General features: G+C 47.1%; 1 protein-coding gene across 8 annotated transcripts in view; it reads right to left on the bottom strand.

The window, feature by feature from the left end:
* Positions 1 to 26107, bottom strand: part of PTPRS (protein tyrosine phosphatase receptor type S) — a 162410-nt gene that overhangs the window by 60507 nt on the left and 75796 nt on the right. For all 8 annotated transcript variants that reach the window (XM_054805126.1, XM_054805130.1, XM_054805129.1 and 5 more), the window contains exons 3-6: positions 19729 to 19874; positions 18639 to 18780; positions 10370 to 10558; positions 625 to 735 (exon numbers count right to left, since the gene is read on the bottom strand). In XM_054805126.1, coding sequence (XP_054661101.1) covers positions 625 to 735; positions 10370 to 10558; positions 18639 to 18780; positions 19729 to 19874 — 588 coding nt within the window. The remainder of the gene's footprint in view (positions 1 to 624; positions 736 to 10369; positions 10559 to 18638; positions 18781 to 19728; positions 19875 to 26107) is intronic.

Genomic DNA, 26107 nt, shown 5'->3' with positions numbered 1-26107 from the left:
GTCTGCTGGCCGTCTCCAGCTTTCTGTGAGTCTGTGCCCACGGCCAGCGTTCATGCCCAAGGAACCGGTGACAAATTACTGCTGGCAAAGGGAAAACCAGCTGGGACTCAGGCAAGAAGTGAGAACACACCCTCGTGTTGCAATCTGGTGAGATCCAGGGGACAGAGAGCTCAGTGGAGTGGGCTGAGAGGGTCCTCCCCTCCTCTCACACCCACACCAGCAGAACTGAAACCTTCCCACTCCCAGAGAGCAGGGATCCTTTGGGAGAAAAGGGGATTATGGCCTCTTTGCAGCCAAAGCTGTCCATTCCCCTCTGGGCTCTGCAGGTTGATGCTGGCAGATTCTCGGGCACATGAGCTTGGGTCACACTTGACTTCACAGTGGGTGACACAGCCGTGCGTTGCTGCTCTGCAACTCTGGCGCGGTAGCTGGAGCCACCAGCAATGGTGAAGAAGTCAGGGTGCACCGGGATCCCCCTGCAAGCTCAGCACCGTAAGGATCCAGCCGATTAACACCAGTGCTTCCCCTGCACTCAGCAATGGGATCGAATCAAACAGCTGGGGACAAAGGAAGGCCATGGGGAGGGAGATATTCGCCAGTGTTGTGAGCCGATGCGCTCCCTACCTCTCACGTAAAGGTTAGCAGGTGAGGAGTAGCGCACTCCGGCGCTGTTGCTGGCGACGCATTCGTACTTCCCCTGGTCTGTCTCCTCGCTGCTTTCAATCTGCAGGCCACCTGGGAGAAGAGAAGAAGATCGCAGCAAAGACACGATTGTCAGCATTTTGTTTTGTTCTGGTTTTTTTAAGAGAGAGCAATAGTGTCAATATTTTGCTTTTTCCTCCCCTTGGGCTAATACACACTGGGACACTCCCTGGGGGTCCCGGGCTACAAGCTCTGGAAGTACTGAGCCCTCTGCCGCTATCAGCTAACGTCTCTGCTCAGCGTCACGGCTGGACACATACGCAACAGGAAGAGAAAATTTAATAGCCCCTCTCTAGACTGTTACTCTCCGTACTGAAATGATCAGCAGAAGTATCAACTTTTGTGGCTTCTGCAATGCAGACATTCTGCACCAGAACTCATGAAATCAACTTCAGTAATCCACACCACTGTGATCCCCAGGAATCTATCGGAAGGCAGCTGACTTTCCCTTGCTCGATTTGAAGCAGTGACCATAAAAGTGAGAGCCTTTGTCACCCACTGCCTAGGATCCCTGGAGCACTTTTATCACTGCTGCTTTTGTTTCGTGCCCAAATACCTGATTCACAGGAAGCCTGCAGGAGAGAAAAGTCAGTGTGAAAAGCACCTTAACTGATAGTGAATATTGCCAAGGGAAAACCTTGTCAACACTGCATTGGAACTTCTAAATTGCCGTGTGGTTTACACTGACTGGGCCAAAAGGATTAAGGTTTTTCTTAAACCTACACGTTATTGCAGCCTACAGGAATATACCCAGAAGCCCATACTAAACACCTCTATAAGCAAACATGCAGAGATATGCAGCATGTAACTACATGGAAGAAAACTGCCTCATTTACCTCGGAAGGCTTCATCCCTGCAAAACTCCAGTTAAAATACATACTACATAAATAATTCAACAGGCTATCAAATGTTTTATGTATTAGGAGTACATGATTATACTACAGATACGGACAGAGCTCACATGTGGTAAGACTCTTAACTCCCATTCTCTGGAAAAAAAAGCTAAATATGAAAACCAAACAATTCCAGCTCAGCGTAATATTACTGATAAAATCTTAAGTGAGAACAGTGCAAATGATATCAGTGTTGGTTGCAGATACAGCCTCTTCAGGAAGGAAAAACCAACGTGTTCACATGAGGAGGACATGGAGCTCGTGTTCCTCTGTGTGTGCACGGGTGAAAAAGGATGCTGTGTGGGAAGACGTGAGGCTGTGAGAGTATTTATGACAGGGATGGGGTGTGATAGTGCGACTCCTGCTAGCGTCCACTGTGTCTGGTAGCTCCCAAAGGCAGAACAGAGAGAATTAAGAAACAAAACCCCCCACCCAAGCCACTAAACTAAAGTAAATTAATCTCAAAAGAATTTGTGGGTATTTCAGTATAACAGGAGTTAGAAAGCAAATAGACTGAAGCTTCACACTGAGACACCAGCCGAGCACATTTCATACTGAATTACAGCTCGAGCATGCTCTGTCATCTGAGCGCTCCACTCACGTCAGTGAGTTTTCCTAGAAATTTCTGTTCTTTTGGACAAATCTGTGGGTTGCTTCCACTGGTTCCAGACAAAATTTTTGTGCGGCTCATGAGCATTGCTTGTCTGAGCGGGAGACGAAGCCGCACTGCAGAGCAGGAACAGAACCGTGTTTTGCCAGGCAGCTTTGCCAGGGGAATGAGGACTCACCCCTTTCATCTTCACCACTGCAGCTTTGCTGGTGAACGCAGTGGTGGAAATTATACCGTAGAGAGGTCAATGAGTTTTCAGCACTTGTCAGGAGCCAATCGAGATGATGTGTGAAAAAGTTAAATCTCACCTATAGCACCTCCTGTTGCTTTTACCAGCACAGAATTATAGACTTTTAAATTTGCCAGTGTAGATAAAACCAAGGCAGGGTCTTCCAAGGGGTGCACACCCAATTGCTGCTGCGTTTCAATGACAGCTTGAGGTCTAATATCTTTCTTGCTCCATTAAAGAGTGCAGAAGCTACTTACCACAGGTATCATTCCCTGAAAACCTAAGGGTAAGAGAGCGGGGAGGAAGGGGAAAGAAGTCTTTGCAGCCAAACAAACGAGTACGCTGAGATGGTAAGTGCTGAGGACTGACTGAGCGAAGGATTGGAAAACTTTCACCACCGCCAGTGGCTCGGGACCGCTTTGCACCAATCAAGAGAAGGCCCTAAGTATTTACCGAGCTTTGATAGCATTTAATGCTCAAGATAAACTTCAGTCCTTTACAGTCCTGGAGAGATTAGCTCTTAAAACTCTGCCATAAATCTGAGGCAGCACAGCCCGAGACGTTATTAGAATAACAGTATCACTATTACCAAGTGCACCCAGCAAACAAAAAAGGACATTATAACCATATATAAAATAAAGACAGGTATAAAAAAAGAAATATCCAGAGGTGAAGCGGACAAGAAAACATAACAACAACAACAACAACAACAACAAGAATCTGTATTGAGCACAGGTCAATGAAACAGGAACTGAGTGGAGAGAAGTGTTTGGAGAGTGGGTGAGTGAGTGAGTTGGGGGTGTCTTACCTCGGATCGGTGTACCTTCTGCAAAGAAAACAAAGAAAATAAGTGAAAAGACTGTAAAACCCCAAACACCTGGACTGCCCGTGGGAAAAGGACCTGAGTCAAGGAAGAGAGTTCCCAGTAGGAAACTTCCTGCTCTACCTCATCTTAAATTATAGGGACAGACTGAAGAGGGTTCGGGGTACTTAAGGTGGGGATGCCCTTTTTAAAGCAGTCCAATTCAGTTGGCAGGTGACAGAGCCTCCATAGCACTTGGATGGAAAAGTCTTAAGACTGGCTCCATTTTGTTGCTAAGAATGCAAGAAAGTCTTCAGGCTCTCAGCTAACATCACTTGCTACTTGAAGAACTTATGATGAACCTGCATTTATCTTCATCACTCCGGGGGAAAAGGGTCGGCATCATGGCCGTGTTAGCCCAGACAGGGAAAGGGACATCCAGGTACCTTGCATCACATTAAGAGTTGCAGGTTTGATCCCACCTTTGCTAGCACACTTCCAAACTTCAAGTTATTGGCACAGATGTGTGACTAATTCAATGCATGTCCTTATCGGGACCTCCAGTTATCCTCCAGTGGCTCCGCATAAAGTCTGAAGCCAGATGCTGTGCACTAAAGGCGGCCACACTACTGCACAAGTGAAAGGGCTACCTCATGCAACTGCTCTGGAAGCCTCCCTAACGCCAGCGCAGGAGGGGGGTTGTACGGCGAGAGAAGAGTCCTGCTACACTTGCCTGTCGACTGCATCTCCCTCGGGTTATTTTTATTCAACCCCCCTCCACTTGTCTCTAGTGCCTAACATTAAGTCTTCTGCCTGGGCAGGTCTCACAGACGAGAGGAAGTGACATTGTGGCTGGTGAACCATGCCAGAGTCAATGGTAAAATCACTGTCCCCCCGTTTGACCTCCTGAGGTTGCAACCATCTTCCTTTGAAAACACAGCAGGTCCTTTTGCTCACTGTGGCATTCAAACTTGTCACACAGCTTATCAAAGAAGGGGTTTTAGTTGGTTGGTTTTTACCCCAATCCTGAGAACAGGGCAGATTCCGCAATTACAAGTATTGCCTCTTACTATGGAGAAACGCAAGAGCTTCTCTGCAACGGTAACAATGCTGTCATTCTGCAGCACCTCCCACCAGGGCTTGCATAGCACATCGCATCATAAATATCAGCCTTGCACTCTGCTCTCCCCCAGCGAGGTACAGCAGCGTTACTACCCCGCTTTACAGATGGGGAAACTGAGGTGGAGGTGAAGCAACTTGCCCAAGGTCACAGAGGGAAGTCTGTGGCAGAGGCAAGAACGGGAGCAAAGCCTCCTGCGTGCCAATCTTCTGCCTTAACCACCAGAAACCCCCTTCCCTCCTCATCCTTCAGCCCTGCTCATCCTTCTTGTGCTGCGGTTCAATCCTCCATTTTCAGGATAGAAGGTAAAAATATACAGATACCGATTACAGTTCACCTTTATTTTTCAAAGGAGATGAGGGAAGCGAGGTATTATAGTGTTAGGATATTAGATTCTAGTTATACTCAGCTTCTAGTTAAGAGGTTAGGTTATTTGCTAGAGAAAAGTTAGCATCTAGTTAGGGTTAGGAACTAGCTAAGGTTAATAAAGCAGGCTGGTTAGCTATCAGGACAAAGGTTGGACAGACAGCGCTTGAAAGAAAGAGGTGGGGGGAGCGTGTACTTGGGCAGGTCTCCACACAGGAGACGGCAGGAAGGTTTTAAAAAGCGAGAGAGAGAGAGAGAGACAGAGAGAGAGAAAGCAGCAAAGGGTTATAGTTCAATTCAGTGGAAATAAAAACAGCCTCTGATACATCCTTCTGTCTCAAAACTGGAGTGAAAATCTGCCATCTGTGGCACAAATCTGGAACAAGGCTAATGGGAAGAGGGTAGAGGAGGGGAAGAGACCCCAACATCACCCACCGCTATAAAGCTTCTTTGGCCTTGGCTAAGCCTGGCAATTTCCTGCAAAGGTTCGCTCTAATTGACAGGAGAAACACGCTGGAAGTTAGAGCTATGTAAGCACAGATACAACAGCAGCCATTACCTTCTTGTGTCATTGTAGGTTAGTTATTCCCTGTTCCCTCGCTTAGAGTCAGCGCTGCCCCTGGAAATAGGATGTCAGCAGCTCTAGGAGACAGACTGTCTTGGAGACGGTGCTCTTGGAGAGCAAGATAAGCCAAGGAATGCCACCTTGGGCTTTGAAATTCTAACTCTGGCACACGGGACACAGAGGTGAGGAACAAAACATGTTTTGCGAGATGCCCCACACCAGGGATGGAGGGGACAGGATTTGAATCAAAACGAGATCACGTCACTTGCAAGGAAAGAACAGTAGTTTGAATGGCGGCAGGGACACAGATGGTAGATTTTCACTATTGGAGTTTCACATCTAACCAGCTTCATAACCAACATGGGGGCAGCAGGATGGGGCTAGAAGAGGATCAGAAATAAATTCATTATTCTGAAGAACTCTGACAGGTCCTGCAACATTTGATACGAGGTAATGGTGGTGGAGGGGAGGCACGTGGCTAACTGCTGTCCAGGGCAGAATAAGGGCACCAGCTTTGCAGGAAAACTAAAGGAAGAACTCCTCGCACTGGATGCTGACTTCCTGAGTGAAAAGCTGGTTTCGAGATGCCACGTGCAAACTATTCATATTGCCTTCTACAGCCTCCTAGGATCTGGCAAATTTTGAGGCTGCATGAGCCCAGGTGGCCAGCCTAGTGTTTAGCAGCAGAGGAAAAAGACAGCTTAAGGGACTTGCCTCTGGATTATAAAGGACCAAGATGGTGCCAGGCAGAATACCACGTGCAGGTGTCCCCCTCTGTCACAGAGGATAGGATCTGCTCTTCCACCATCCCTTCCTCTGACTTCCCACACAGCAAGCTGCCTACGGATTCTCCAAGCCTTGAAAAACAGGGAGAGGAGGAAAGTCACCATTGCCATGGTAATGACAGAAAACACATCCCCACCTTCTGTCAGGCCACGTGTGAGAACATGCGTGTGCTGTGCTCCTCTCCCGAGGGCTGGAGAGAGCTTTCTATTCTAAACAAGCAAGCAGTCATCAAGGGTCTTCTGCGGTTTTAAAATGCTGGATCCTGGCTGACAGCTGCAATTGCTACATCTCTAATAACAAAAGGGGACTTGGCACACGGAGAGAATGTGACGTGAGTTCTGCGGACAGGCTCCTGGCTTCTCAAGGGACAGAGATGATCTGGAAGGGGGGGGAGCTTTTCCTCTGCTCTTTCCCTTAGCCGATGACCTGTGATTTACAGCTTCAATTTGAAAATGCCGCACCCCCACCTCTCCCTTCTGAAAACGCCATAACCCTGTTAGATGTGAAACTCCAAGACCTCCTGCAGGTGTGAACACAATTATCACAGTTCCAGGGTACAAGCTATTGTGTAATTGGGGAATTCCAGGACAACTGTTGCTAAGTTACAAAAAAAAAAATCTATCCAATATTAGGAGGTTCGTATTTAGCTGTTATCTCTTTATACAGATATATTAATTAGGATGATTATTATTTTTTGTAGCCTGCAATACCCCTGCAGAAATTCATTAAAAGGGCAGAATATCCCTACTGAAAGAGTTAGTAGAAGAAATGCAGAGCATGCCTCTCAAGAAGCTGTTACAAAGGAATTAGTTTAAAGGGCAAGGGTTACAAATCTGGACATTAGCAGGTTTGGGGTTTTTTGGTTTGATTTTTTTTGTTTTTAAATTGAACAAACTTACCAAAGGTCTCTGAATGTTAAAAAAGGTGAAAAAGAAAAAAAAAAAAGAAAAAATTAAGTTTGTTATAGCTGGTTATTTAGAAAACAGAAGACAATACACAAGACACAAAAGGTTTTAGTGTTTCTATGATGTAAGAAGGTGGCTGCAGGCTGCCTCCCATTATCACCCCTAGGTGGCATGGCTGAGCAAAGGACATTGGCTTCTCCTTTAAACGTCCTGAGGTTAGACAGAAATATCCATTTCTCCTCCACCACCAAAACCACTTAAACCCCCAGACGACGTGGGTCTCTAAGGCTGAGATGCTCGCGTATGTTGACGGGAAGCTGAAGCCTAGACAGAGGTTTCTCCCGTTCTCCTTTGATTGACAATTCAGCTTTTCATTCAGTCAAAACTGCCAAGCATTAAAAGATTTCCAATTGCTTGGAAAGTTTATCTGGAGATGGAAAGGAGAAGAAGAAATACGGGATAGAGAAAACCCTCTATGGTTAATGACATTATCACCTGTTTCTCGATTATACTGAAGACCCATAAAATAATGGGTCCACAGGATGATGTGAATATAATGACCGTGGTCTCAGAGGTCCATTTATATTGCAAGCGAAACGTTCAGGTTTTTTAATATAAATGAGAACCAAATCTGGACACGGCTACCCAATTTTGCAGAGCTCTGTGCATGACATTTCACTTGTATCTTTTAATGAGCTAATTTGCATGTTTGCCACTAACTCATACATTGATACAAATTCAGTTCTTAACACTCTCCGTAATAAAGCCGCATGGCTGCTGTCCTCAGGACTTTTATCTCCAAGGCAGAATCTGGGTGACTGTCCTGTCCCCCAGTCTCCATCGGGGAGCAATGCACAGCCAAGTCTTCAGAGACAACACAGTCGCTGCCTTCTATTCTAAGTCTGTTAGCACAAAGTGCGGCGATGAAGTTGTGATTTAGGACCAGGGTCACTCCTCCTCCCTGCGCTCCTATTCACAGAGGGCTTGTCAAACACCCGTTACTTGGGCGGAACTGTTAATCCCCAAGAAGCTGGGCTGGAGTCATACTGATGACCGGTGCGTGAAAGACACTGAAGCTCATTAGCAGTGTCCGAAGCATCCAATGCCCTAACGTGTGCTAGTGCCACGCTTCTGGCAGCAAAGTTTGTTTTTCGGAGAGATAAATGTATTAATTTAAGTTCTGACTTTAGTGGCGCTCACATCAGCAGCGCTCTGACAGACATCGCCTTGCATGTCACACTCAGGTTACAAATACACACTCGGATCTGCTCTGCTTTGGTCTTCAGACAACTCCTTTCCACTGACCAACATACTGACACACTACAGAGGACTCTAATGTTAATATGTTTTGTACTTTCACAGGAACTTTGCATCACAGAACATGCAAATTTTGAAAGGCCATAAAAGTGGCTGACATAGGGGAACGCAGAAGTCCTGACTGTCCAGGAATCTGCACTCCCTTTCACACAAGCAACAGGTTTCCGTCCCTAATGACAACAGGGATGCTTCAGGGTTTTGCCAGTTTACTAATTCAAAGCAGCTGTAAATGAGATTAATTCTCAGCAGGTATCTTCCAATTTATCAGAAAGGCCAAGGGTTCACTCTGAGGCTAACCAATTCACTGGAATAAAAATGCAGCACTCGGGTGGCTTTAAGGAAAACACCAGATCAAACCCAGTTAAGGAGTATAAAGGCATTCTAGCAAGATGATAAATGTATTAAAAATAATCTGCCTGTGCATTACTCACACTTCAGATCATGGTCACAGAGCATGATATAATTCTAGTTTACCTCTCATTATTTATGCTGAGTGATTTTTTTTTATTTGCATTTGCCTCAGCTGTTACAATAAAACAGGGAGGTCAATCTCATCTGTGCTTGTGGGATTCAACAATCCATTCTAATTCAACAAAGCAGTTTAAGTATCTGCTTGTAAGTTTGCTTCACTGAATAAGGATGCATTTATGCAGGTGTATAAAAGCTACGCTCAACTGGAACTATACTGAATCTTTTCCACTGGTGGTCCACAGAACTAAAAATCTTTAGATAGAACCTTTGCCAAACAAGGCAAGAGAAAAACCAGGCAGTTACATTCTCTGATGTTCAGGTCCAGCATTACAGGCTGATTTCTTCAGAGCCAGCAGAGGTCTGGGCAGAAGTGCTCGGCTACCATTTGCCTGGCTGGCTTGTAAAATGTCTAGCATGAACGGAGCAACCCGTTGCTTCACTGAAGCCTCTGCTTTCCCTTTGCCTACAACAATGCCATTCTTTTCCCAAAAAAGACTCTTGAAAATGCTCCATCTCTCTCGGCCAAAGGAATGTTCTGAGTAACTTGAAGTGATGCTCGTGCTTGCTACGTCCAACCACACTGACACGTTTTCTCTGGGTTGGGTCAAAGCAGTCAGTCCAACCAGTATTTGAAAGGGATTATTTCTCAGGTTAGTTTTTGCCAAAAGGTAAAACTTCCAAAGCTTGTTTCAGATTTGCAGCTATCAGAGAAAAATTAGTTGGTTTTTTTTAAGCTGAGAAATGGAAGTGCTTTATCAGTAGTATTCAAAAATAAATATACCTGTGCCCTCCTTGCATGCACAGGCACACACTCACACAGTGAACTGGCATATTTAACAAGGATAAAAACAGCTCCTGAAACATGAAGATTAAAAGATGTCAAGTTGACACACACACAAAACCACAACCACAAAACAAACAAAAGAGACAGATGGACAAGCAGATGGGGAAAGACGGAAAACTGACAAGAGCCATGGAGCTGGGGTACATCTGTTCATGGAGGCCCACTCCGTGGGCACTGCCACGGAGCACCAAGGGGTCACTCCAGAACGCTCACAACTGCTCTCCAGCGATGACTGCAGGGACTTGATGCCGGAGAGATCCTGCAAGAGCTGTTCTTCAACGCCGGCTTTGAGGGGCTCAGTTTACGCCAACAAGGCCACGTTTCGACAGTAAGAGCTGCCTTGAGCTGTGGTTGCGTGTGGTCTAAAAAGCCGTGTCTGCTGTAGCGGTTCTCTTTCTTCCTCACCCAGTTCTTGGCCTGAGGAGGAAACCCTCAGCCCCCGGTTTCCCCTGAGCCGCGAGAGCACTGTTATCCAGTGAACTAGTTGCAGTGTCTCCAGGATGGGAACCAGCTTCCCTGCTGTGATTCCTCTGATGTCAGCTAGGCAGCAGGGAAGGCCAGGAGGATGGGTTGGAGGGGAAAATACTCCAACCACTCCCTGGGTAAGAACGTGAGTCCCAAACCCAAAGAAAAGCTAATGCCCCAATCCACACCAGGGGGGCCCATTTCTATCAGTCCTCTCTTCTGCTTCAGAAACCTCTGAGCAGTCTCTTCACAGCTCTGAGTCTCAATTCCTCCAGTCTCCCGCAGAGACCTTACCTGATCTCAGTTGTTTTATTCTCCCGTTGCTCGCGCTGGGGTCGACAGGCAGGAAGTCCTTAAACCAAGTGATCTCTGGGTCTGGGTTCCCACTGGCCGCACAGAGCATTGTGGCTGTTCGTGTCCGCTCCACCACTTTCAGCTGGGGCCCCATATCAATGTTTGGGAAGCCGGGAGGCAACTGGTCCTCTGGTGGCAGGGAACAAAGGAAGAGTGGTTAAACACGTGCTAGGGACCAGGGCAGCTGAAGGAGCTGTTCACTGAAGAAAGCATCAGGCAGACTTGCTGCCCAGTACTCTGTGCAATGCAATTTAAAACAAGGCTACAGTGAATGGTCCATAGGTGGTTTGTGAAAACACATTACGCAGTAAAATTTACCAGCTTGTCCATTTCGTCTAAGGTCCCACAAGAAGATTATACATTTAAATGCAATCTATTAAAACCCTTTGGGGCATGGGAATAGTAATTTCCAAGTTTCTCCCGGTCTTGCGCTGAATCCCTCTGTCAGGTAGGTGGTTTCCACTTATTTGTTTTTACAGCAGAAGCTGTGCACACATATGGCAAAGATCTCTGCACTGCAGCGTACAGTCTATACAGTCACAATTTAAAGCAGTGATTCGTCTTCCCCCTTCAGACCCCACAGTACGAAACAAACTGCACAAGAGAAATAATGAAAGTGACTACGTGAAAAAGCCCGTCAAAGACACAGTGGAAACTAAGAGAGAAAGGAGAGGAAAATATCATCCAGCTGTAGTTACCAGAGGGGACACACATAACAACAATAAGCCAAGTGCTGTCAGACAGGGTGTGATTTTTAGACTTATTAATTCAGAGTGCTGCTGCCCTAGAAGAAGAGGGACGTGGCACCAGCACCTAGAAGACAGGCTCACCCGAGCTTCCTGCTTCCTCTCATTCTTGCCTTTGCCTTCGCTAATGAGGGTGAGGAGGGCAATCCTAACCGATGCTGACTAATTTGTGATAACTAATACAAAACCCCAGTGCTTCCCCCATAATCTTTGTCACGACCTCCTAACTCATGTGGAAGAGAGCTCTTATGCTGGCTGATAGAGATCAGGAACATGCCTTTTTTTTTTCTTTCCCCCCAGAAAATCACTCTTTGGGGGAGGGTAGCTTGGAAGGAGGATGCGGGCATCAGGGTGAGACTTTATAGGGATTCTTTGTCATTTCAAATGAGGGATGTTGAGGAATCACAGCCTCGGTAAATAGATGGATTTTTTTTAAAAAAAAAGGATTTTAAAAAAGTAGGCTTTCTAAAAAATAAAATCACACCCTCCCCCCCGAAAGCAATGGGAGCTCTCACAACAGCAGCAGAGGTGGACTGGAAACCCTTGCCTTGGTTGGGAAACATCGCTGCCAACTGCAAACACAACAAGAGCTCATTTCCTACCGTTGGCACGTTACGTATCAGAAGCAATGGAGCCAAACTACGTATGGCTGAACCCAGAGGTGGTGGAACAAGAGAGAAACCCAGTGGCCTTGCTATGGTGGGTGTCTTCTCTAAGAGCAAAGCAGAATCGCCAGATTCTAGTACTGCTCCACGCAAGCTCCAAACACGTATGATTTGGGTAAGAGCTATTCCACACTGCTGTGCCTCATGCTCAACTTCTATAAATTTATGAAATCATAAAGGCAGAGCTAAAGGTTTGTGCGGTGGTCCGATACCCGAGGCCAAGAAACTCTCGTCTAATACCGTTATTAGCAGCGCACAGCTACTGCAGAAAGAAAAGGGTTTAAATGCCTCAATTGTGTGTTTAAAAATGTGCATTGTTTCCTTCCTCTGACCATTGTTGGAGAGTTATAAAGGATCTATTGTGACTCGCTGGAGAGTGAAATGTATTAACCCCACCTCTCCTCATATATCAAAGGAATCTGACCACAAACAAAAACACGCACCATTTTATAACTGCTAAAGCAATACAGATCTCCTAGTACAGACAAACTTACAGTTGTATAAAGGCGTAGTCATTTTGGTGCATCTGAAGCACCTCTAAACCAGGATATCGCATTCTAAATAGAAATGTAAACATCTTTAACTAGGGACTGAACCAAACCTTGGAGTTCTCAGCTCACCAGGCTGTGCTTGGGCATTGCAGAAGTCTCCGAAGAGCCTGTGCTCTTGCACATCATGTGTGCTGCAAAACCCCAGCCCCCCAAGAGTGAGCTCAGGACAGAGGGGCCCTGGGAATTGCTTTGCCTTTGCACAGCTCTCAGCCAGGCTTTTAACGTCTTCTCTTCCCTTCTCCTATTTAACCAGGCGGTGGTGTGTTGTTAAGGAGTCGCGGAGCTGCTGCCGCATTGGCTGCAAATGACATCATTATTGATTACTGCTTTTATCCTGCTCCCTGGTGATGCTACTCCACCTGGCTCAAACCCGCGTCCGTTAATTTCACAAACCAATTAATCCACAGAGAGAGCAGTCCTCTTGCTGGCAAGGGGAGTGTGTATGTGTGTATGCACGTGTGTGTGTTGGGGGAGGCCTGGTACAACTATTATTACTGAGTGTTTCTAATTAAACAAAAATGTTAATCTTGCAGCACAATGTGCAGAATTCCTCTGAGTTTAATTAAAACAACTGCGACTAGAGGCGTGATCAGATTTGTGGATCAGATCAGCGGAGGAAGCATCTCTGAACATCACATATTGCACTGACTTCCTTCCTGCCAGGGAAGTGAAACTGCCTTCATCCCCTAACAATTGGATTCCCTGTAATAATGCAATTACAACCTCAACTCAATCCCCAGAAGACATGCACACACATGCCCTGCCACCCTCCCCATCAATCCCCAAACACCAGCCCAAACCTGTTATCAAATAAAAAAAATCAGGAATGTTTTGGATTGTGAATTCTCTTTCTGAAAGCAGCCCAGGCAACTGCAAGAACAAAAGAACCAAGATGCAAGCTGAAGACGCTTCAAGGACACATCTGGGCAGCTGCCTGCTGTTGAAAATCATGCTAGCTTACGCAGGCGAATGTTTTCACGTGTTGCACTTGCCATATTAACGGAGCATCCCAAACACCTTGTTCATACCTGCTCTTAGACTCAGTTGTTTAAAGGCCCCCTCGATGAATTACCTCAAGGCCACTGAACAAAGTAGGGTGAGAAAGACTAGGGGAGGAGGGATGGAGGGAGGCAGGGAGAGAAAAGAAGAGAAGAGCACTTCAGCATTCATTTACAATAAATCCTACCAGAGGACATGCTCTGTGCTGGCAGACACGCCTCGGACCGACCTGGGCGCATGCGCTCACACACACACGGTCATACAGAAAAAGCAAGGGTCACCAGCTACAGCCGAAGGGAGACACCGGTGCTCATTGTCTCCTTGTCACTCGAGAAGGTGGCAGCTCTGCATTTAGATAATTAGCTGTGCTGGAAATGAGGATGATAAAGAAAGATAAAGCGGGTGTTGCTGCTGCTCTTTTTCCTGCAGGGTGTGCACAGTTGTTTAATAATTTAGAGGAGAAGGAGGGTGTGAGATTGTACAGACGCACTACGTATTGAATCCAGAGAGCCACTCTCTATGAGGATGCTGCTGAAGTGAAGAAGAGAATTTTTTGCTCTTCTCTGGAGATATGCGACCCAGCTCATGGATGCTGGCTGGACTCTAAGCAGTCAACTATCCACACTTCAAGGTGGAAAAACCAAGAACACAGAGATGAAGCAGCTTGAGTGGCACCAGTTTTAAGCAGAATCATGATCAAAATACAGCACTCCTTAAACTTAGTCCTGTTCTTTGCATTAAGTGTATGAACGCTTACAGCTGCCTCCTCCTCAACAGGTATCCCAGCCTTACGCACCTTCTGAAAATACATCAAGAAGTTCTTTCCATCACTATGTATGTACTTGTGTCTTAGTTAACTGTTATTTCACAGCCCAAGACAATTTTAATACATGCCAGGAGTCTCAGCAACGCGCTCTGTCTGTTGATCCCATTTATTTTGGTCTAGAAGTTTTACTACAAAAATAGTAATAGCCTAACAATGTTATTAAAAATTTGCAGGCCTGCAGACAATAAATACACACTTAGATATGTGTGTTGGACCCAGAGCAGAGCAGGTAATACACTGCCTTCCCTACACTAATATATCCCGGTGTACCCTCCTTTATAGAGGCATCTGAGTTAAAATCACTCTGACATTATTCATAAGATACAGAACTAATCTGCTTTCAACGTGGCCTGATTTTCAGGTCACTAAAAGAAAAGCAAAACAAGTCCAGTTTGAAGAAAGTCTGCCAAGAATTTTTCAAGTGGCAAGGTAACATTTCAGAGGGGCCAGTTTCTCTTTAAGATGCATTCCTGTGGGATTCGGTGCTTTCTGCTGAGCATCTAGAACCAATTTTTGTTTACCTTTTGCTGATCTGAAGCCAACAATTACAAAAAACAACAAAACAGCAGGGATCTTGCTGGAACTTCATACGTGCCCACACCAGATGTCCTCTTGGAGTAGGAAATGTGTGAGGAAAATGTCAGGCCAGAATTGTTAGAGAAATGTAGGAACACTTCATAAAAAAAGAATCAACAGGGAATCACTAGAAAAATAAGTTCTGTAAGCAGCCTGAATCACACTTCGGTAGTAAGTACTACAGACCTTACATGTCTAACAGCCAGTTTTCCTCAGTTTCCAGAGTGCAGTAATCCTCTGGAAAAGGCAGCATTGGGCAGTACGCAGCAAGCGATATATCAGGGCACAAGAAATTTTGTTCCGTTACATTTAACTGGATCAAGCACTGGTTTTTATGGCATCATGTTGCATTTACTAATTACTCACACAGGGTAACCTCCACGGAACTCTATCAGCTTCAACGGAGCAAAGAACTAAGCCTGTCCGGCCCCTGCTTGAAACCCAGCCTGTGCCTCCCAGCAGCACAGGCAATGCAGGCAGAAGGTTGCCGCAAGGCTCCCCTGTGCTCGCAGCCCACTCAGGTGCTGACAGCATCGGACAATCCTTTGCAGCACAAGAATCTGTGTCTCAGGCTGCTAAACAGTGGAGGGAAAGTATAATCTGCACACAGGAAGCAGTAAGAATAATTAAAAATACGTATTCCTTCTCTGGGAGCGTGGAGCTTAGAGAAACTATACCAACTGGGAGCTGGGGTGCCTGTGCCAGCTAGCTTCCTTTAAGCCTATAATGAAAAATGATAGCAGCTGGAGTCAACGATAACTGGAAAATGCTTCCCCAAACCACTTTTTCTTTTCTTTGGGCTCTGCAGGAATCAGGTTTGCAGGCGCTATGCCTAGCCAGCTGAGGAAGAACAGCAAGGCTCCCCAGCCCTATCAAAACTCAGATCCCTTGAGAAACAGAGCAGGAAGGACAAACAAGCCAGCAGAGCTGGTGTTAAGAGACTTTGTCTAAGTTGAACGGTGTCCATCACAAGCTCTGCTTCTCAGAAGCTCCCAAAGGTTTCCTCTCTTGCAGCTTCCTGTTTTTAAGTGAATGCATGTGGATTTCTACCAGGGTCTGATCCAGGAGTAGTCATGTGCATAAGCAAAAAGGGGTTTACTCTCAGTCCCTTCAGCAGCTGCATGTAGTAGGGAAGAATGTATTTTTTCTGCTTCTGTTCATGAGTCTGTCTGCACCGGCGTTAAGGAAATCCCCTAACTGTTCATGCATGTATATAGCATGAAGGTACACACACGTATGTCTGATTACAACAGCACAGCCAACAGGCTGCAGGATTACTACAAAGCCCATCCTGCAGTGTTTGTGACAGCTGGGGCGCAGGTTTCCATACTCCACAGCATGCCAAGGTAACAGCTTCTGCGAATGACAGCTCACATTCATCTCCAAGCTGTGGAGCAGCCCCCACCTTTATGCTAAGCCTTAGTTCTGAAAGTGAGAGAAGAGAGACGGAAAGGAGGAGGAGGCCTTGCAAGGAGAGATACAGAAAAGACAAACAGGAGAGTGGGTGAATGCAGAAGCGGGGAGGAAAAAGAGAGGAATAAATGCCAGCATGCTAACTTTGTCATTGTGGAGATTAGTGGATTTGTGCTTGGTCCTTTTAACTTTCCCAGCACTTAAAAATGCGGATAAAGAGGAGACAATCTTCACTGTGTGAAAGCTAAGGAAAGATTAAGGATGGAATAACTCCATCTGAGTAAGGAAGGGGAGGGTGTGCTACAGAAACTGCTTCCTTGATGCTCTTCAACAATGCCTTGGCCCAGGCCTGCAGCTAATTACTGCTCCCCCGAATTTCAAGACCTGGGTACCGTAGCTGCTCTTGCACAGTCAGTTAACAAAGCTACCAAACAAGGTCCTGTTAGGCAAACAGAACAGGAGCGAAAGCAGCACAACACAGGAGCAAAGCACACAGTAATAATGTGCTGGTGGGATCAGCAAAGTGCGTAATTAGTCAGGCAGTGGGGAGATGTAGCTCCTGTTCTGTCATCTGTCTCTCTAGCTGACACGTGTATGGTGCTGACACCGGAAGGAAGAGCTGCAAAAAGACGTGTACAAGGAACCTTGGTCCCTAAGGACAGTCACTGAGCTCAGCTCGTCATTCCCCATACACTGCAGCTTTCTTTTGGTGGAGAGTGCCTTAAAAATGCTGTAAGAATCCAGGGGATTTGTGAGGGCAGCAGCTGGAGGACAAGCTTCCCTCTTGCCACCGCTCGTAGCTAAATTCAAGGGGTAGAAATTTTGAGTATGATTGCAGGGGCGCTTCTCCCAGACTGCGCGGCTCCCAAGGAATATATGGGAATAAGTGTGAAGAATAAGGCTCCCAGCCCTCTGGGATAATCACAGCTAGACAAGCTCTTGTCATATAAGTGCTGTTCCAATCTCCTGACAGATACATCCCACCACGTACTGCTAACAGAAGGTTAAATGTCGTGCCAGGCAAAGCAGCTACACTAAGATTTAAGTGCACCTACACAAATCTGTCAGGCATGACTGGACCATGGGCCCGCACGCTCAAAGCCAGCGTCTCGATAACACAGAGCCTGCCAGGTGAGCAGCAGAAGGGATGTTCCCCGCTACAAGGGGAGGTCAAGGGCTTTGCCATGTGCCCTTTATGTTTGGTCTTTATTTGCTGCTGCACACTGGGGATTTGCACTCTGCACTATTAGGGATGTGCTCACTGACTGCTCAAACAAAAGGATTTAAGATGCTTTTGGAGAGAACACTGAAATTGTTGAAGAAAAGGCAACTGGCATTTAGGCAGAGCTATCACTTGGCCTTCTGAGGACCACACAGTGCCTGGAGCACCTAAAACCACTGTTAGCCATGTTCACTGCAGAAACTCACCCCTATTCAAAAGCCCATGGCTTGTCCATAGCACCTCCTGCTCATGGCTCCATCGATAGCCAAAGTTCCCAAGCTAAATTCCCTTCAGGAGCTCCCAGGCAGTTAGTTATCCACCACACCCTTCCTGCCAGGATCATCTGCATTGCCCTGTGCTTTGAACAGAGAACACCACACGTCTTCTCCCCTAAAATGGGTCAGCTTTAGCAAGCAGCCTAGCTTAGTGTTTCACATAGCAATTTTACAGATCTCCGGGGTAATAACAGTAAACATCCAGAGGCATCCACAGCAATAGCATATTGTTCCCTCCCCCACATCAAGTTCAGGGAGCATATTTCAAACAGATGACATGAAGGAGGCATCCATGTAAACATCCTCTACAGCAGGGACAAGTGAAAAAAAGAACCAGAACAAAATGGAGAGGGGGAACTGTTCTCTTGGAGAGTGCACGGAGTGAAGGACCTCTGGGAAGAGGGAAGATGCCCCCAAGAAGGGCAAAATATTTGTCTTGCACAAGGAAAGAGGTTGGCATTGCTGCCACTGTGTGAAAGCCCATGTAGATGCATAATCATCTTAACCTCAGCCCATTAAGTGATTCCTCAGGGAAGAAGGTTTTTCTGGGTGTCTGGATGAATGGCACCACATTTCTGAGAAAGATGAGGAGTTTCTGGTGCTGCTCCTAAACCTGGGGAAGGAATTTTTATTGGCGGGGAGGGAAGATCATGAAGTTATAGGATAATTCAGGTTGGAAGGAGCCTCAGCACATCATCCAGTCAAAGCTCCTGAAGTGGTCTAGTTTTAGCTTGTTTCTTACATAGCAATTTTATGACTCTCTGAGCTAATAACAGCAAGCAGATCTGACAGGTCAGAACAAACTGAAAAAGGAGGACTTTGTGCCTTGGCCACGCGTTTTGTGACAGCCTTCCCACTTGTGTGAAGGAAGGAAGAAGCTGAAGGGTCCCTTCTCCCCTGTGACACTGACACATGGCAGGTAGGCATGCTCTTTACCTCGGAGGACGGTGAGCTTAGCATGGACGGTGACCTCCCCGTGAGGGTTTTGAGCAACACACTCGTAAATGTTCTCATCCCGGGGAGTCCGGAGGGGTTGGATCCTCAAAACAGCACCTGCACTTTCATCAAATTCAATTGTCTGGGGGATAAAGGGAAAGAGAGAGACACACATAGTAAGCATCCTTGGGTCGCAAGTAAAAGGTTCATTACTGCTTCTAAAGGTGGCATCAGCATATAGACAAGCACACACACTCGCACACACTTCAGCAGCTGCCCCACAGTCCCCTACACTTAACCGACACGGTCAACTTATCTCTCCAGTGACCTCAAGGTGCCAGAGAACTGTCCATGCCAAACCCTGTCCCTGACCACTGACCCACCAAAACTGCTACATACATCTCGAACGCTCTGAAAGAACGAGCAATGGTGACAGTGTGTGTGGGGTGGGTGTTCAGAGTACAACTGTGATGAAGGAGGGGAAAACAGACCAAGTGAAAACAAAATAAAAATGAACCCCTGCCTTGTTCCTCCATCTGCATGGGCAGCTGACACCACAAAGCTCCTCTCAGTACACAGATGCCTGGCAGGGCTGAATCCCACAGCAAATTCCACAGGATGACCTCCTAGTCCTCATTTCTCCATTTCTATCTAAATGATGCCAATTGCTTGGGTCTGGTTGCCAGCAACTGTAATATTTACTCCAGGCTGTCCCAGGGTTAAAGTAACAAGCCAGGGATGGGTAGGAAAGGTACATTTACAGAGCTGAAGAAGTACCAGCTTAGTTGGAGTTTCTTAGGGAAGGAAGAAGGCACTACTACATCCTGGGAAGTGGAAAAAAATCAACAAAACAGAAGAAAAAACTCCAATAACGTAAGTGAGCCAAGTTCTCTCTTGCTTTGGAACAAACCCAGCCGTTGACATGGCCAAGAGCTTGCATTTCAGTCCTCCTGCTGTTAAAACTCCTCCCCTTCCAAACCTCCCTTTATTATCGGGTTTGAGAATGGCCAAAAAGCACTAGCTGCTTTGCGTCAGTCTCTCTCTCTTTCTATATACATACACAGACACAAATTTCAAGGACACCTCTTACCTCAAACCTCTGAGAGTTCACTTTCTTCCCTTTCTTGTTCCAGGTGACCCGTGGCTTTGGGTCTCCAGTCGCTTGGCATACAAAGGAGGCCACCCCTCCTGACACACCGATTTGGTCCACAGGTTTTTTAATGAACACAGGGGGACCTTTGAGAAAAAAACAGAAATATCATCATTGGCACAAGGAAAGACAAACCCTAATACACACTGTTTGCAATTAAAAGTAGCATTATCACCGCTATTCTCTAATCATCCCACATGAATTAAATCTCTTGGCCTTTTAGGAACAAACAGTCCTTACCGCCATTTAAATAGGAAGAAGCTACAGCACAAAATGATTAAGGGCCTGATCCTACAAAGAGATTCCAATGTGATGATGTTGCAAAGCCTCTTTTACTTCTGAAAAGTGGTACCTCATTGGTACATTTACACAGCAACAGGTATGCCATCCTTTGGAACAGGCAAGTTGATAGGATACAGCCCAACAAACAAGAGTCGTGATCATTTCAAAACAATCCAGTTGTCAAGACCAAGAGCATGGCGGCCAAGTCTGCAGTCTGCTCCTGCAGTTCCCCTTCCCCTCTTCTCATCAGGAGACGTCCGAGAAAAACAAGGAATTCATGCTGCTGAACAAGAAGCCAAAAGCTCCTCAAACACCTCTCATAATCAGATGCTCAAAGGTGCAGCAATGCCTGAACAAACACACTCAGAGCCTGGGGCTGCATTTTAGCCAGCCTGGACCCAAAGGAACACCTCTCCCTCACCCCCAGCCACTGATTTCCATTTATCCGCCTCTGACTGCCGTCAGGAGCACCTCTGCAGGGAGGGGAGAGGATGCTGGGATGGACTTTCCGACCAAGGAGGGTGTCAGGGGCCTTCTCATGAGAGGAAGATAAGGCCAAGAGCGTTTGTGCAGAGCCCATATTACCTCTGTCCTCAGGGAATCCTCTTTCCGTGCTCTAACCTGTTTTCCCTGCACAGTTTCCTCTCATCTAGTTAGTTTAAAATTTATTGAAATATTTAAATCACAAGGCCACAGCTGTGTTCAAATAAAATCACTCAGATCATAAAGCTGCCGTCTGTTATTCTTGAGAAAAGTAGACCACATGACTCTGAAATGTGTATATTTATATGTACATACTCAGAGTCTATAAAATAAGATGTGAACAGCCTACCAAAGAGCTTAGGAAGAGGGCAAATAGTAGCTCGCAAGAAGACTCCAGGGTCTTTTAGGGGTCGAAAGACAAAAGGAAGCATTCCCCCTTTCCCAGCCTGGTGTGGCCAGCAGTATATAAATAAAAGCCACTGAGCAAGCTCATGTGATGCAATCAAGCGTTTGTTTCCGTGCTGGAGGTAAATACAATTTGCTGGAGCTGTTTATGTCCCACCGAATGCTGTGTGTACAAAGCATCGGATTTATAAATATCCAAATCTATATTTAGAGGTCAGAGTCTTCTTTGCAACGTTGCAGCTAAAGGTTATCAAGCAAGTCCCACTGGAGGTACCGGCGCTGGGCAATCTGCCTTCTACCTGAGAAAGGCAAAACCAAAACTTTGCTTGAGGCTAAAATACAAATGCTCACTCTGCCCACAACCTGACTTCCTTCCTCTCTTCTCCTCAGTTCAATATCCGAAGAGTTTGCAGAAGTCAATTCTGAAGGTACAGCCAAAAACATCCAGGGCTTTTAAGAACACTTTATTGATGCAAGTTCATTTCTTAAAATAAAAGCCTCTAATAATCCTTAATGTCACATATACATTTAAATGGGTGCAAGCAGTATGGTGAGAGCACAGCTGAGGAGAAAAATAAGGTTCTATATCTGTCCTGAAGACAGGGACAGTGCTCCAAAAAATAGGGAGTGAACTTGGAGTCATTGCTCAGCATCTCTTTTTGGGGACCTCTGTTGAGTCAGCATGTGGTAACAGGGAAGCTGAGCTGCTCTGTGAACGCTGCTTTCCTGAGCTCACTGCAATGCTGAACTGCCTATGATAAACCCGCTCTTAGACAGCGAGAGACAAAAGAAAAGGAAACCAAACAAAAATCCCTATCAATCTATTAGATTTTGCTACTCATCTGGAAAATCAAAGCTAAATTGTTGATTTTAAAATTGCCCAAGCCTCTGAGCTCCAGACTTTGAATCTTCCCCTCATCGCCAAATCACCCATGGCGCTCTCCACCGATGCACCCCTAGTCACTGCAGCTCTTGTCACTCCAGCCCACGCCAACGGCAGAACAACCCCCTCTCCTCCGGGAAAGGGAAAGCCAGCCCTTATCGCAGGCAAGGTGGTGATGATACAAAGCTGAAACAAATTCCTATGTGCTGCGTAGGATTGCCACAGCTCTGCCGTGCCAGGGCCAGCTTGCCGTGAAACATGCAGTTAGAATTCAGCCTTCAGCTCTGCAAATCACTCTGAAAGCCTTCAAAAGCAGGTACAAGGTGCCACGTGAAAGTGAAACGCTATCAGCCCACTCAGAGGGGCTTATGTGCTTCCCCTCATTTGCCAACATTGCAGGACCTCAGTTTTAAATAAATAAATAAAGATCAGAGACAGACATTTTCCAGATGACATACCTGCAATCTAGAAGATTTTATATCACTTAACCAATCTTCCCTCACAGAGAATTGAGAACAAGTCAGTCTTGGAAAGACTGAGTTTGAGTTCCACCTAGGTCCAGTGATCACAAGAGATTTATCTTTTTCCCCTTTCTCTGCTTGCAAAGTAGTGGAACCTGGGGTTTTTTTCAGTATCAAAACAGGAATGGAAAAAACTGGAGCTTAAAAGCATTTTCCTACTACAAGAGGTTTCCTGTGGGGTCTGGGTCTCTGGGGAGATGGTTGGAAAGACAGGATGGCTGTTGTGTACCTGTGAGTGTTCTCTACAGCTTCATGGAAAGCCATCCAGTCAAAATGAACCTTTCGCTCCTGCCCACCGCCTCCGCACTTCCCAAAAGCAACAGCTAGGGCAAGTGGCACGCTGGATAGTTGCCATAGAGAGACACGTATTCCCCATCCATCCCATGCTTTGTAATTGCATCCACAAAGACAATCAGCACACACACTCTGCCCTCTGATCTAACCTCTGCTGCCCCTTCCAGACAGCTCCACTCCTGCCCCGTGTCCCCGGTTGCTATCGAGGGCAGCTGATGGGCCCATGCGCTCACCCTCCTGGTCACCCCTATGCAGACATCCTCCAGTTGGCCTCACTTCCCAACACATAGGCCTAGAGAAACATGGGCGGCGGTGGCATCTGTTCAGAAGGGATATGACGCACATTTACTGCTGGGATTTTGTGAATTCCAGCGCAGACTCAGAAGAAGCTGCGATGTGATAAGGGTTGGGTCTCCTACTCATCCTCGAGACACACACGCTGGAGGAGCACAGTATGACATCAGCCCACGTACAGGGGCTGCACACCAAGATAGCTTTCCTCACAGAAGAGGAAAATGCTGCTGCCTCACCTCACATCTCCTTCCTTCTTTCCTTCTTTCATGTGACACCAAATCATAGAATCACAGACCGGTTTGGGTTGGAAGGGACCTTACAGCCCATCCAGTTCCACCCCCCTGCCATGGGCAGGGACACCCTCCACTAGCCCACGTTGCCCAAAGCCCCATCCAACCCAGCCTTGAACACTTCCAAGGATGGGGCATCCACAGCTTCTCTGGGCAACCTGTGCCAGTACCTTGCCACCCTCATAGAGAATAATTTTTTCCTTATATCTAATCTAAATCTACCCTCTTTTAGTTTAAAGCCATTCCCCCTTGTCCTGTCACTACTTGCTCTTGTAAACACTCCCCCTCTAAAGCAGAAAAAGTCCTTCAAATGCAGTCATGTAAAAACAAACAAACACACAAACAAACAACATCTCCCTGCTAATGATACACAGATGACAAAACAGTTTGAGAAGCTTTACAGCAAGGAAGTTTGAAAGATGTAGGAGTTGGGAAAAAGATGGGACATCTCACCCTTTAAACCCAAATGTCCCTCAGGAACTGCTGCCATGGTGAATAGCGGGTGATGGACGAGGAGCGAGGGAGACAGGCTGGCCACCATATGCCTGTCTGAAACATCAAAAGCCAAAGCCAGAGAAAGGGATGGAGAACCCAGAGGTGGTTTGAGGGGTGGGAGAATGGCAGGAGCACCAACGGGCTTAATATATCTGAGCTGACAGCTGAAGGGGAGAGGGGGGAGAAAAAGAAAAATCACAGTTATAAACTGGCCCCATGGATCCCTCTTCCTTGGCTCCTGGTCTCCAGACTGAGATAGCTGCCCCTCCTGCCAGCACTGCAGGTGGGTTTATGGAAGAATGAGGTTAAGGGTGCATTTAGCCTTGTACAACACATCACAGGGTATGAACAGCTTTCTCTGCACTACCTCACTAGGCTCCAGCCACAAAATGGGAGAGACGGCCTGAAAAGCTGAGGGGAAAACTCGCCCCAGCTCAGCTAAGGCAGTCGAATGAAGTCCTGGTGGTGCAAAGGGCTGTGTAAAACCAGTATGGCAGCTGCCAGCCCACTTCCCAGCTCTCCAGGTAATTTCAGGGAAGCCTGAAGAGGGGAAAGGAGAGAGGCGGGTCACAGTGGGGAAATATTCACTTCCCTGGGCCCTTCTGAGACAAAATTGATTCTCGAAGCACTTTGTGCCAGCCTGCCAGATCAATACCCTGACATCCTCCCAGCCGCCCTCAGCCAAGATGCTCTGGTGCTGGCTCAGGAATACGGGATGGTGCTGGCTCAGGAATACAGGACAATTTGGGAAATGTATGGGGTTGGCCAACAAGAGCAGACTGAAGATAGCCCCCTGCCCCTCCAGCCGGGCTGCACGAGCACATGCGTACGGCCAGAACCTGCCCTACACTGTGAAGCCCTTGAGGTAAAACCCTCAGTCCTGACAGGCATGGGACCAGCCGGCGGCACACAGCCCTCCACCTCTCCACCATGGGGAAAGAGAAGACCCTACACCCTTTGCTGCCAAAATGGCTGGAGACACAACTGCAACCTAAATTGTTCCTCCCTCCTGAGCTACAGCCCACCAGCTGCAGGGCAGGTCTGAGGGAGAAAGCTGCTCCCACAGAGTGAGAGACAACATGTCCACCATGTTCCCTTCCACCCCACTACCCACAGGGGACGTGCCACCACCATAGTAATGGGCCCATCTTCCCACAGGCCCAAGTCATGGCCCCTCAGCCCCAAGGAAGAGGCCAGAGGATGGTCCCTGACCACAATACTGTATTATTTGCCCCAGTTTTGGGAGGGAACAGGCAGTGTGTGTGTAAGCTGTCCCTCTGCTCCGCAGGCTCTCCCTGAGGGGACTGTAGAGAGACGCCTCCACATCTCTCCTTCCTCCTGACCTCCAGCTCTCTCCCCTCATCTGCAGCCCCACAGTGGGGACCTGGTGCTGAGTTTAGACGGTAAAATTTACCTCTGTGCGTAACATTCCCTCCCCCCCCTGCAGCCCCCTCCCGCCACCCCCAGGAAAGCACCTCAACAATGGACCACAAATAAAGACAAACCACTTATTCTTTCATCTGGCCCCAGCACAGAGAGCAGCATGAGCCTGGCTGAAAGGGCCCCTCGCCCACAGTGACAGCAATCCATGGAGACAAAAGAAAGCCAGCTACAAAATGTGTATTTTAAAAGGTTTTGCTTCCATTTTTGGTGCCGCCGGTCCCTGCTGTCAGCGCTCTGGTGGAGGCCCACACACCAGTCCCAGTGACCCGCGGCGCTGGCACACGAAGTGCCGGGTTTCACCTCCTTCTTTGCTGGTGAATAAACACTCATTATCCCCACCCTGAGGAAGGGAGGGGGCTCTCTGCTGTACCAGAGACCCGCCGAAAGAAACTAAAGCAAAAGCAAGAGCACAGCAGGCAGGCCATTTTCCTGCCATTTGGCCAGCTTATTGCAGCCATCCTAAACGCATAGGGCAGTCGTCCTTTTGCCCACCATTCCCGGTTGACCTTCAACAAATGGCCCCGTGGTGCTGAGTCCGACATTTCCCTGCAGAGCTGCCCACCATGACAACATGCCCACGCTACAAGAGAGACTCAGGGCATGTTAGCCAATGACCACCTTTATTCTAGCTCAAAAATACTGAACAGATCAAAATTCACCCTTTTTTGTGCATATATGCACCTCCACCTTTCAAGAACAAAGGTAAAAGATGACACCATTAAGCCATTCGTGGTCAATATTGTTTTGCTATTAGTGTTAGCACACCCCAACCTGCTCTTCCAGGCTCCAGATGATTCCCATAATCGGGATGCAAATCTCCGGCTCTGACGCAAATTCGGCTGACCTTGGGCACTCACCCTTCCCCGCACCTCAGTCTGCCGCACGTAGCACGGAGGTGACAATCCTCATTTCTCACACCTGCCTGCCTG

This window comes from Grus americana, chromosome 28, assembly GCF_028858705.1.
Source record: "Grus americana isolate bGruAme1 chromosome 28, bGruAme1.mat, whole genome shotgun sequence".
In the NCBI taxonomy this organism is placed as follows: Eukaryota; Metazoa; Chordata; class Aves; order Gruiformes; family Gruidae; genus Grus; species Grus americana.
This window is presented reverse-complemented; position numbering and strand designations above follow the sequence as displayed.